Source organism: Phyllobates terribilis, unplaced genomic scaffold (genome assembly GCF_046119375.1).
Source record: "Phyllobates terribilis strain yellow unplaced genomic scaffold, ASM4611937v1 Scaffold_11__3_contigs__length_659146591, whole genome shotgun sequence".
Taxonomy (NCBI): Eukaryota; Metazoa; Chordata; class Amphibia; order Anura; family Dendrobatidae; genus Phyllobates; species Phyllobates terribilis.
In genome coordinates this window covers 618,958,951-618,972,653 of record NW_027362771.1, presented here as the reverse complement: position 1 = coordinate 618,972,653, position 13,703 = coordinate 618,958,951, and the positions used below count along the sequence as shown (strand labels likewise).

At 49.1% G+C, this 13,703-nt stretch overlaps 1 protein-coding gene across 2 annotated transcripts in view; it reads left to right on the top strand.

Annotated features, from left to right (window-relative positions):
• The window catches only part of LOC141165424 (uncharacterized), an 85,000-nt gene extending 71,297 nt beyond the window's left edge, over nt 1–13,703 (top strand). For both annotated transcript variants that reach the window (XM_073651027.1, XM_073651026.1), the window contains 2 exons: nt 12,425–12,468; nt 12,624–13,703. In XM_073651027.1, the coding sequence (XP_073507128.1) occupies nt 12,425–12,468; nt 12,624–12,752 (173 nt within the window). In that variant the 3' untranslated portion in view covers nt 12,753–13,703. The remainder of the gene's footprint in view (nt 1–12,424; nt 12,469–12,623) is intronic.

The window sequence follows — 13,703 nt, the reverse complement described above, 5'->3', positions numbered from 1 at the left end:
TGATGAACTCCTCTAAGTTTGTCTGGATGGTACATATGTTAGACATCCAGGTCCACTCCTGAGGTCTTATGTGTGGAGTCTGACCTGAATATCGACGGCCTTGTTGCAGCTGGTACTTCACAACTTCTCTCTTCTGCTCACAAATCCTTTGTAACATGTGGAGGGTAGAGTTCCAACGTGTGGAGACATCACACACCAGTTGGTGTGCTGGAAGCTGCAAAAGCTGCTGCAACACAGCAAGGGCGGTGGAAGCAGTAGCCGACTTGCGAAAATGAGCTGACAGGTGGCGTACTTTGACGAGCAGATCTGGCAACTCGGGGTACAATTTAAGAAACCACTGAACCAAGAGGTTAAGCACATGAGCCAGGCATGGTACGTTTGTGATCTCGCCTCGCCTCAGAGCCGCCACCAGGTTACGGCCATTGTCACACACGACCATACCTGGATGTAGGTTCAGCAGTGTGAGATATAGATCTGCCTGCTCTTTCACAGATGTCCACAACTCACAAGCAGTGTGAGGTTTATCACCTAAGCTTATGAGTTTCAGTACAGCCCGTTGCCGCTTGGCTGTGGCAGTACTGCAGTGCTTCCAGCTTGTAACTGATATGGTGATATCTGAGATGGAGGCTGAACATGAGGAGGAAGAGGATGTGCAGGAGCTGTAAACTGTGGGGGCAACTCTGACTGACATAGGGCCCGCAATCCTCGATGTGGGGAGGATGTGTTCTGTCTCAAGGTCCGACTGGTTCCCGGCTTCCGCTATGTTTACCCAGTGTGCCGTCAGGTAGATGTACCGTCCCTGGCAACAAGCACTTGTCCACGTGTACGTTGTCAGGTGGACTCTCCCAGTAACTGTGTTGTTGAGGGCACGGTAGATGTTTTGGGACACGTGCTTGTGTAGTGCGGGGATGGCACACTGGGAAAAATAGTGTCGGCTGGGGACCGAGTACTGAGGGAAGGCCACCGCCATAAGGTTGCGGAAGGATTCCGTCTCCACCAGCCTAAAAGGCAGCATTTCCAAAGCAAGCAGTGATGAAATGTGCGAATTTAAGACATTGACTGCGAATTTGCACTTTCATTCAAAGCTCTGGGATATGAACAATTGAACGCTGCGGTGGGACGTGGACGTGGATGCTGTTTCTTGAGAAACTGCCATAACAAGTGAAGACAGAGAAGAGGGGTCATCTTTGCATGCAGTATGGACATGGGATTGCCTTGCACACACAACAGGGGGTTCTATTACACACACAACAGTGGAAGAAGCAGTGGTGACACCCGCTGACACTGGTCATGGACCCTGGGGTTCGCCCCACAAAGTCGGGTACTTTGCTGACATGTGCCTGATCATGCTCGTGGTGGTCACGCTGGTAGTTTTGTCACCCCTGCTGATGCTGGCATGGAAGGTGGTACAAATGGCATTTTTGGAGTTATCAGCAGAGTCTTTAAAAAAATTCAAGACTCTGGAAGACATACCGGTTGTACTGGCAACGTCCCTCGTGTTGGTGTTACGGGGAACTGTTGCCCGCCTTCTGTGTGTGGCCACCACACTGCTTCTTCCTGCCTGTTGGGGTACTCTGCCTCCCTCCCCCTTTGTGCTGCTGGCCTCGCTCTGCGTGTCCTCCTGCCACGTTGGGTCAGTAACTAGACCATCCACCACCTCCTCCTCTTCCACTTGTGCACCACGATCCTCCACCTCACTTCGTGGCAATTGTGTCTCGTCATCGTCCACCTCTTGTGACAAATTGCCAGCGTCCACTTCCTGTGGCCGTGGCTGTTCAAATATTTGGGCATCGCTACATGGGATCTCCTCTTCCACCTCTTCAAGCGGAGCAGGCGAGTAATATGGACCAGTGAACAGCTCTTCAGAGTGTCCAAGTGTGGGATCAGTTGTTGTCTGACGACACTCGGCATGGTGGGAGGAAGTAGCATCAGGGTGAGGAGGAGTATGCGGTTGAGACTCACGGCTACTAAAACTTGACCGTGTGGAAGACAGACCGGAGGTGGTGGTACCCAGGTAACTGGAAGTATTATCTGCTTTCCAATTAATAGCCTGTTCACACTGATCAGTTCGCAATACTGGTGTTGTAGTGTGCTTCCCTAGAAATTCGGTCAAGAAGTGGGAGCGAGAGGATGTGGCTGTTGGTTGTGGCACATTTTCGCCTTGGCCACGGCCCCGTCCTCTACACGCACCATCACCAGAATGTCCAGTTCCACATCCCTTGTAACGCACCTTGCCGATTGTAAATTAATTAAAATAGCTTACACTCGCACTAACAATGGAAAAAGCATAATAAAAAGTAGATTAGAACCGTGGAAGAGGAAAACCACAGAATTTTTTAAACAGATATATTTGTGACTGAACAGACAGGGAGAAACTATTACTGTTTTTTTTTCATAAAACAGGCCAAAAGCTGGATAATACAGAGATTTGAACCGTGGAACTCAAAAACCACAGTTCTAATTTACTGGCGTATACCAGACATTTTTAAATAGATATATTTGGGACTGAACGGACAGCGACACACTAAATCAGTTTTTTTATGTAAAAAAGACCCAAAAGTGAATAATACAGAGATTTGACCCATGAAAATGCGAAACCACAGTTATAGTTATGTGGCATACCCCAGAATCTTTTAAACAGATATATTGGGGTCTGACCAGTCAGGGAGACACTATTACATTTTTTTTTACGGCAAAAAATGCCAAAAGCAGGATAATACAGAGATTTGACCCGTGGAACTGCAAAACCACAGTTTTATTTCTCTGGCCTACACCAGACTCGTTTAAACAGATATATTGGTGTCTGACCAGTCAGGGAGACACTATTACTGTTTTTTTTTAACGGCAAAAAATGCCAAAAGCAGAATAATACAGAGATTTGACCCGTGGAACTGCAAAACCACAGTTCTATTTCTCTGGCCTGCACCAGACTTTTTTAAACAGATATATTGGTGTCTGACCCGTCAGGGAGACACTATAACAGTTTTTTTTTATGGCAAAAATGACAAAAGCAGGGTAATACAGAGATTTGACCCATGGTAATTGCAAAACCATAGTTCTATTTCTCTGGCCTACACCAGACTCTTTTAAACAGATATATTGGTGTCTGACCAGTCAGGGAGACACTATTACAGTTTTTTTTACGGCAAAAAATGCCAAAAGCAGGATAATACTGATATTTGACCCGTGGAATTGCAAAACCACAGTTCTATTTCTCTGGCTTACACCAGACTCTTTTAAACAGATATATTGGTGTCTGAGCAGTCAGGGAGACACTATTGCGGTTTTTTTTTATGGCAAAAAATGCCAATAGCAGGATAATACAGAGATTTGACTCGTGGAGCTGCAAAACCACAGTTCTATTTCTCTGGCCTACACCAGACTCTTTTAAACAGATATATTGGTGTCTGAACAGTCATGGAGACACTATTGCAGGTTTTTTTTACGGCAAAAAATGGCAAAAGCAGGATAATACAGAGATTTTACCTGTGGAACTGCAAAATCACAGTTCTATTTTTCTGGCCTACACCAGACTCTTTTAAACAGATATATTGGTGTCTGAACAGTCACAGACACACTCAATTTTTTTTTGGGGGGGGGGGATACCAAAAGGTTAATAAGATGCGTATTTGTACAGACTGACTGAGGAAAAAAAAAATACAGGATTTAGATGAAAAAAAAAGGATTTTTCCTGGCTACTGAGACAGAGGGATAAGTCTAGCAATTTGACCAACAGGAGCACACAGGACTGTAATGCAGCGTTTGCTGGTATAACCACTGCATCTCCTATACAGCCTGCCTGCCTGACATCTGGGATGGATATTAGTCCTGAGAGAGACTGTTTGTTTGATTTAGCAGGCTTTAGAGACCCTACACTACCTATTTCGCACTATATATCTCTCTCTAACTCATCAGCACCCTCTCTACACTTTCTGATCCTGAGTGACTGTGTCTAAGATGGCGGCGCCCAGTTTTAAATGCTCGAGGTGACTCTGTGCGGCCAGCCATTCACTGTAATGCCCACAAACAACATGGCTGCGGCATTACAGTGACTGGCTGGCAATCCCTGCATGTTCATTGGCTCTGTAAAGAGCTCCAAACGTGCAGGGCGGAGACCTGAGCTCCCGCCCAAGTAACCCGGAAATGCTCGGTGCTCGCCTAACATCCCAAGTAGTGAGATGCTCGGGCGAGTAACGAGCAGTGTCGAGCATGCTCCTTCAACACTACTCTTTGTAGCGTCGGCGTCCCTGCCCTCTGCTAGGCAGGGACGCTGTTCCCCTCACCTCTCTGCTCCGAGCCCGGCGTCCTCCTCCCGCCCTGCTGGCAGCGCGCGCTCCTTCCCGGCCACTGTGCTTAGGGCGCGCGCGCGCGCGCTCCCTCCCTCTTAAAGGGGACGCGCGTGCCGTCCTAAGGAGTCCCCGGCCAATGGCCGGAGGACTTCACCATATATAAGGCACCTCCTCCAAAATGGAGGTGCCCGAGCAATGTTGTTGCACTGTTCTACTCTGCTTCAGCCCTCAGGTCCCGTTGCCAGTTACCTGCCTGATTCCTGCCAGAGTCCTGCCAGTTTGCTGTCTGTTTCCTGCCCAATATTCTGCTACCTGCCTGCTAGCCTGAGGTCCGACGGTCTGCCTTACTACTCCTGTCAGTCTGTCTAAGGACCAGCTTGCCCGCTCACCTGGGAGCGCACATCAACTACCTGCCTGCTTGCCTGAGGTCCGACGGTCTGCCTTCCAACTCTTGTCAGTCTGTCTATGGACCAGCTTGCCCGCTCACCAGGGAGCGCACATCTGCTACCTGCCTGCTAGCCTACCTGGAGGCTCTGCCGTCACGTGCTGTGACCACCTGCCTGCCCAGTGACTCCTGCCCGCTCACCTGGGAGCGCTCATCTGCTGCCTCTCTGCTAGCCTACCTGGAGGCTCTGCCGTCACGTGCTGTGACCACCCGCCTGTCCAGAGACTTCTGCCCGCTCACCTGGGAGCGCTCATCTGCCGCCTGTCTGTTGGTCTTCCTGGAGGCTCTGCCGTCACATGCTGTGACCACCCGTTTATCCAGAGACTCTCGCCTGCTCACCTGGGAGCTCACGTCTACCATCAGCCACCACAGGTCGTACCAACCCTTTACCCAGAGACTGCCCCGGTCACTTGCCGTGACCTCCTGCCCGTTCATCCAGAGACTGCCCCGGTCACTTGCCGTGACCTCCTGCCCGTTCATCCAGAGACTGCCCCGGTCACTTGCCGTGACCTCCTGCCCGTTCATCCAGAGACTGCCCCGGTCACTTGCCGTGACCTCCTACCCATTCATCCAGAGACTGCCCCGGTCACTTGCCGTGACCTCCTGTCCGTTCATTCAGAGACTGTCCCAGTCACCTGCTGTGACTGCCTGCCCGTCTACCCTGGTCGCCACCCGCTCCCTTACAAGGACCGCCCCCTTGTATAGTAGCTCAGAGGTTCCGCCTCCCAGACCCGTTACAGATTGCTCGGGCCATGGAACCCGGTGGCACCCAAGCTCCCTCGCTCTCGGACCTCTGTCATGAACTGTCCCGTCAGAGGTCCCAACAGGAGTCCATCCTGGGTCACCTGCGGAATGTCAATTCTCGCCTGGACACTCTGACTGCTCCACCAGCAACCACCGCCAGCGCCATGACTCGCAACCCGGCAGCTCCGCTGCCCACCAATACCATCGTATCCTACCCCGAACCCCGGCTTTCTGCACCTCCTCGCTTCGGAGGCGACTCCTCCCAGGCTCGGGGCTTCATAAATCAGTGCACCCTGCACTTTGAACTATTGTCCCACCAGTTTAACTCCGACCGGGCCAAAATTGCCTTCATCATGTCCCATCTCACCGGGGAGGCCCTGGCCTGGCTAAATCCTCTATGGGAGAGAGGAGACCCCCTGGTGTCCGACTTGCTTGCCTTTCTCACGGCTTTCCGGAAAGTCTTCGACGAACCCGGACGGAAGACCTCATCCGCATCATCTCTGCTACGCCTCCGTCAGGGAAGTCTCACCGTGGGCCAATATGCCATACGGTTCCGTACCCTTGCCTCGGAGCTGGCCTGGGATAACGACGCTCTGGTATCCGTCTTCTGGGAGGGTCTGTCCGGCCGTATTAAAGATGAACTTGCCGGTCGGGACATTCCTACCACTCTCGATGACCTAATAACTCTTGCCACCCGGATTGACCTACGCTTCCAGGAGCCTGCCAAAGAGGTCACCCGTGAGAGGAGGTTTCCACGTCTAGCTCCTACTTTTCAGAAACCCGTCACTCCATCCGTCTCTCCCCAGGTACACTCTCCTGAGCCTATGCAGGTCGACCAGACCAAGATGGTCAAAACTCGTCAGGACTTACGCCGTGCCGAAGGGAGCTGCTTCTACTGTGGCAGTAAGGAGCACCGGATCCGTACCTGCCCGGAGAGGTCGGGAAACGCCTGTGTCTAGGTTCGCTCAGAGAGGTCAACCTAGACAAGAATAAATCCTCTCCATCTCTGCTACTGTCAGTCTCTATTATCTGCGGGGAGAATCGTTATTTCGAACTAGCCCAACTTGACTCTGGAGCGGCCGGGAATCTTATCTCACAGTCCCTGGTAGAAAAATACCGCATTCCCACCAAACCTCTGGCTGTACCATTATCTGTCGCTGCTGTGGATGGAGGCCTCTTACCACGTCCCATCCAACTCATCACCGAATCCGTAACTCTGCAGGTGGGAATGCTGCACTCTGAGAGCATCTCTTTTCATGTTCTGCCTGGACTCTCTCACGCCCTCTTACTAGGTCTACCTTGGCTCCAGAGACATGCACCCGTGCTTGACTGGCAGACCGGAGAAGTCCTTCGCTGGGGACAGGACTGTCATAAGACTTGTTTGGTTCCTGTTCATCCCGTCCATCCTTCTCCTACCCCAACTAATCTACCTGGACTTCCGATTCCCTATTGGTCATTTGCTGATGTCTTTAATAAAAAGGAGGCAGAGACACTACCCCCTCATAGACCATACGACTGTCCTATCGACCTGTTACCCGGTACTACTCCTCCCCGTGGGTGTAATTACCCATTGTCCGCAGCTGAGACCCGGTCGATGTCCGAATATATTGAGGAGAATTTGGCCAGGGGATTCATCCGGAAATCTACCTCCCCGGCGGGAGCAGGCTTCTTCTTCGTAAAAAAGAAGGACGGCTCTCTCCGTCCCTGTATAGACTATAGAGGCCTTAACCAGATCACGGTGAAGAATAAGTACCCCCTTCCGCTCATTCCAGAATTATTTGATCGCCTGAGGGGGGCTAGAGTCTTCACCAAACTGGACCTCCGTGGGGCGTACAACCTGGTCCGTATCCGTCAAGGGGATGAATGGAAGACGGCATTCAACACCCGGGACGGCCACTATGAATATCTGGTAATGCCCTTTGGTCTCTGTAACGCTCCTGCCGTCTTTCAAGAGTTGGTCAATGACATCTTCCGGGACCTTCTCTACTCCTGCGTTGTGGTGTACCTGGACGACATCTTGGTCTTCTCTCCGGATCTCCAGACTCACCGGAGGGACGTTCGTCAGGTCCTGCTCAGGCTCAGGCAGAACCACCTCTTCGCTAAATATGAGAAGGGACGTTCGTCAGGTCCTGCTCAGGCTCAGGCAGAACCACCTCTTCGCTAAATATGAGAAGTGCCTCTTTGAGCAGACCTCGCTTCCGTTTTTGGGCTACATTATTTCTCAGACCGGCCTACGAATGGATCCAGAGAAACTGTCTGCCATCGAGAAATGGCCCCGACCGGAGGGGTTGAAGGCCATTCAGCGGTTCCTGGGCTTCGCCAACTACTACCGCCTCTTCATACCGCACTTCTCTTCCCGGACTGCCCCAATTTCCGCGCTCACCCGTAAGGGTACTAATCCCAAAGAGTGGCCGCCCGAAGCAGAGGAGGCCTTTCTTTCCTTAAAACAGGCCTTCTCTTCCGCCCCGGTGCTGCATCGTCCGGACGGCAACAAGCAGTTCTTTCTGGAGGTTGACGCCTCCTCCTCTGGAGCCGGAGCTGTACTTACTCAAAAATCTTCTTCCGGGAGGATGGTAACTTGCGGCTTCTTCTCCAAACTCTTCTCCTCTTCTGAGCGCAATTATTCCATAGGAGACCGAGAGTTATTGGCCATCAAGCTGGCATTGGAGGAGTGGCGTTACCTACTCGAGGGGGCTCTTCATCCGGTAATAATTTACACTGACCACAAGAACTTGGCTTATCTCCAGCATGCCCAGAGACTTAATCCGCGCCAAGCCCGGTGGTCCTTGTTTTTTGCTCGCTTTGATTTTATTCTACATTTTCGTCCGGCTGACAAAAACATCAAAGCAGACGCCTTGTCCCGATCCTTTCTGGTATCTGATCTCGAGGAAGAACCTAAACATATCATCGATCCCGCCAGAGTAATGCAGGTGGCTCCTATGAGTCTAAATCGTCTCCCTCCCGGTAAGACGTTCGTATCGGTACCTGATCGGGAGAAGATCCTACACTGGGGTCATTCGTCTAAACTAGCTGGCCACGCCGGTCAGAAAAAGACCCTCCAGCTTATTTCCCGGCACTACTGGTGGCCTAACCTGCGCAAGGATGTAATAGACTTTGTTTCTGCCTGTGTGTCCTGTGCCCGCAACAAAGTTCCGAGACACCTGCCAGCTGGTCGCCTTCTTCCTCTGCCAGTACCTGCTGCACCCTGGCAGCATATAGCGATGGACTTCATTACTGATCATCCCGTCTCTGCCGGTTGTACGGTCATTTGGGTGGTCGCTGACCGCTTTTCCAAGATGGCTCACTTCATTCCCCTGCCAGGCCTCCCGTCTGCACCCGAGCTGGCTAAAGACTTTATCCGCCACATCTTCCGTCTTCATGGCCTGCCCCGTCACATCGTGTCGGATCGTGGGCTACAGTTCACTTCTCGTTTCTGGAGAGCCACTTGTAAATTGCTAGACGTCACCCTGGACTTCTCCTCCGCTTACCACCCACAGTCTAATGGTCAAGTGGAGCGGATCAATCAGATCCTGACCAGTTACCTCCGGCACTTCGTTAATGCCCACCATTCTGACTGGGTGGATCTCCTGCCATGGGCCGAATTCTCGTACAACAATCATGAGAGCGAATCTTCCTCCAAATCCCCGTTTTTTGTAGTCTTCGGTCAGCATCCTCGGATCCCGTTTCCCGTCTCCACCTCGGTGGACAATCCGGCTGCGGAATCTCTTGTTAACAAATTTTCCTCCACATGGGAGAGTACCCGGTCCGCACTCCTTCTGTCATCCGAGCGTATGAAAAGACGTGCTGACAAAAAACGTCTGGATCCTCCTCAATTCCGTCCAGGGAATAAGGTCTGGCTCTCGTCCAAGTATGTCCGGCTCAAGATTCCTTCCTATAAGTTAGGGCCTCGGTTCATCGGTCCTCTGGAAGTCATCAGTCAGATCAACCCGGTGGCCTATAAATTGAAACTCCCGGCCAATTTGCGGATCCCTAACTCCTTCCATGTATCTCTCCTCAAACCTGTGGTACTTAACTCTTTTTCCAAGTCTACAGGCACGCCTCCTGCTCCGGTTTCCGCTGAAAACGAATTTGAGGTAGAGAACATTCTGGCCACCAAAAGGGTAAGAGGGAAGACCTTTTTCTAGTAGATTGGAGGGGGTTTGGTCCTGAAGAGAGAACGTGGGAGCCCCGGGAGAACATCCATGCCCCTCTCATCCTTGCTAAATTTCTGTCTGGCCTAAAAAAGGGGGGGCCTAAAGGGGGGGTACTGTAGCGTCGGCGTTCCTGCCCTCTGCTTGGCAGGGACGCTGTTCCCCTCACCTCTCTGCTCCGAGCCCGGCGTCCTCCTCCCGCCCTGCTGTCAGCGCGCGCTCCTTCCCGGTAACTGTGCTTAGGGCGCGCGCGCGCTCCCTCCCTCTTAAAGGGGCCGCGAGCGCCGTCCTAAGGAGTCCCCGGCCAATGGCTGGAGGACTTCACCATATATAAGGCACCTCCTCCAAAATGGAGGTGCCCGAGCAATGTTGTTGCACTGTTCTACTCTGCTTCAGCCCTCAGGTCCCGTTGCCAGTTACCTGCCTGATTCCTGCCAGAGTCCTGCCAGTTTGCTGTCTGTTTCCTGCCCGATATTCTGCTACCTGCCTGCTAGCCTGAGGTCCGACGGTCTACCTTACTACTCCTGTCAGTCTGTCTATGGACCAGCTTGCCCGCTCACCTGGGAGCGCACATCTGCTACCTGCCTGCTAGCCTACCTGGAGGCTCTGCCGTCACGTGCTGTGACCACCTGCCTGCCCAGTGACTCCTGCCCGCTCACCTGGGAGCGCTCATCTGCTGCCTGTCTGCTAGCCTACCTGGAGGCTCTGCCGTCACGTGCTGTGACCACCCGCCTGTCCAGAGACTTCTGCCCGCTCACCTGGGAGCGCTCATCTGCCGCCTGTCTGTTGGTCTTCCTGGAGGCTCCGCCGTCACATGCTGTGACCACCCGTTTATCCAGAGACTCTCGCCTGCTCACCTGGGAGCTCACGTCTACCATCAGCCGCCACAGGTCGTACCAACCCTTTACCCAGAGACTGCCCCGGTCACTTGCCGTGACCTCCTGCCCGTTCATCCAGAGACTGCCCCGGTCACTTGCCGTGACCTCCTGCCCGTTCATCCAGAGACTGCCCCGGTCACTTGCCGTGACCTCCTGCCCGTTCATCCAGAGACTGCCCCGGTCACTTGCCGTGACCTCCTGCCCGTTCATCCAGAGACTGCCCCGGTCACTTGCCGTGACCTCCTACCCGTTCATCCAGAGACTGCCCCGGTCACTTGCCGTGACCTCCTGTCCGTTCATTCAGAGACTGTCCCAGTCACCTGCTGTGACTGCCTGCCCGTCTACCCTGGTCGCCACCCGCTCCCTTACAAGGACCGCCCCCTTGTATAGTAGCTCAGAGGTTCCGCCTCCCAGACCCGTTACGCTCTTTATGGTTCAGAAAAATGGTGGCTAGTGGTCTCCATTGTGCTGAATCTGCACGTAAGAAAATAACAAAAAAATCTTCATTTTGGTGAATGCGAATTTATGCTAAATTCGAGTAGAATTCAATTCTACTCAAATTTATTTGCTCATCTCTACTGACTTGACAAAGGACAACACATGTTTTGACATCCTGACGCAATGCCATCAAGACATGCATTGCTGAGGCTTAGTCAATGTCATAGCACTGGCAAAGACTGAAAATCTGGAAGAGGATGCATATCTAAAGTAAGGAAGACCCCCATAACTGGGGGGAGAGCTGTGGTGGTAAGACAGGTTAGTGATGACTGGAGTGAAATTATTTTTAACCTATTCTGTGGCTATTGGAATTCAGATAAATGGCACCAGGTCAGCACCATTTTGCTGGTTTCACCAAAAGCCAAACTGACAATCTTCAAATTCAGGCAAATCAATTTTTTTGGTAGAATTCGAAGGAAATTCTACCTATAAAGCCATGTTTTTTTGAATGAATGTAGGGTATTTTGAGGCTGCTGAATTAAAAAATCCCATTAATTTTGCGGAATTGGTTCAAGTTTTTGAAATAATACAGCTATAAAAATAATGCATTCCCCCAATGTAAGTTGTGTGCATTTACAAATACAATAGTTTTTGGTCTTTTGGCTCATTAACAGTGTCTTAGGTAATGAGATATCCCATATAATTGTTTTGTATTTCAATTTGTAGTCTTACAATGTTATAAAAGCCACTTTTTTGAAGCCAGAATTCTACTGTAATTATTTATTTAGTTATTAAATATCTCAGAAACTAGAGCCAATCTGGCAAAACTGAAGTCATATTCTTAATCAGCCCCATAAATTAAAAAAAAATCATTATGACTAGTGATGATCGAGCATGCTCGTTGCTCGAGATTTACAAGAATGCTCGGGCGAGCACCTATTTTTTTCAGCGTGCTCGGGCTTTAAGTTTTCGTCGCTCCATGAACATGATTTGGGACTGTTTGACAGCTTTAATACATGTGAGGAATGCTGGAGAAACAGGCATTCCTCACATGTATTAAAGATGTCAAACAGTCGCAAATCATGTTAAGGAAGCGATGAAAACTTAACGCCCAAGCACGCTGAAGATAATAGGTTCTCGCCCGAGCATGCTCGTAAATTTCGAGCAACGAGCATGCTCGATCATCACTAATTATGACATCATTGGCACCAAAATCACTGTATACCAGTGATCATTACCCGGATGAAGCTATAGAAAGCGAAACATACTTGAGGGGACCTGGGCGCCTCAAAAATGTTGAAGCTGTCTTTGCATTCTGAACCTATTTAACACTTTTTGTCATGTGTCCCATCTTTACTTCTTGGGATTGTAAATAAGAAGGTTCTATGATGGTTGCTCCCCAGAAGAAGCTGCACTGTAGGATCTTCATGTAAATACATTCAGTACTTATTATCTAAGAGAAACGTCTTTACATTTCAGACTATGAAAACATAGAAGAGCTGCAAAAAGAAGCCAAAGAGACGGTAAAGATTGTTATCTGTCCATCATTATCCCTCTATCTGATATGCGGTATGCTTATTACAAAAAAAAAGGAGTTTATGTCATTGGATAAATTATAAATATTCCTTTCTGGTTCTTTGCAATTTCAGTTTTACCTGATATGTCTTCTTTTTCACAGAATGAGAAGCTACTTTATGTTATGGTGAACCATTCTGAGCCTAGAACGACAAAACCCCAAGAGGTATCGGAAGAGCCAGAGGTTGTTTATTCCTCTGTCAAAAAACAGAGAAAGTCTTCAAAAAAATAAAAGATAATATATATATATATATATATAATAAATATAAATTGATTGTGGTATAACAAGACTAAGTAATTCCCATTGGATGACAGTCATGTAACAACAAGAAATTATGAAATTCCATTTCTCATGGATATATATAAATTTATCCAGATGCTCCTCAAGTATTGACTTATAGGAGCGATAGAATTTCATTATTTCTTGTTATTACATAATGGGAATTAGTTCTGTTGTAATAATGAGAAACCTTTATTAAAAATGTATAAACAAAAATGAGATTAGTCGAGATGACTTTTAACAATAATCTGAGTGATATTAAATATTTTCACCTTTTAAAGAAAATAAAACATTTCTCCATGTTTGCCGTTTACCAAAAGAAGCTCAGAAATTATAAAACAAGGCAGTGTTCACATGATGCATTTTTTTTTGTCGGGATTTTTTGAAAATGCCATAATTTAACTACATATGGAAAAGCTGGGGACCCAAAAAGATGGAGGATACAGTATGTAGACATAGCCTAAATGTATATAAAATAAATAAAATAAACTCTGAAATGGAATCTGTAAAATAAGGCTCCGTCTACACATTTTTTTTTTGCCTTGTTCTTGGAAAAGCTGCAGTGCTTTTGCAACAATCACGACCAAAAAAAAAACAATTGTGAGCACATGTGAATGCAGCCTAAGTCAGGCTGCTAGCAGCTGCCACTAGGGGGAGCTCAATGGGTACAGATGTACATACAGCTCCATTTGAAGTAAATGGAGCAATATGAATTGATATACAGCAAGTTCTCCTTAACGAAAACCATCAACAGCCCTTGTGTGAGACAACCTCACTCTGTCAGGCATTTTGTTTTTATTATTCAAATGAATTGGATTTAAAATATATTACTTTACAATGAAATTTCAATAAATTACCGTGTTCTTTGTTTTTAAATGTATTTATAAATAAAGTTATTTTTTA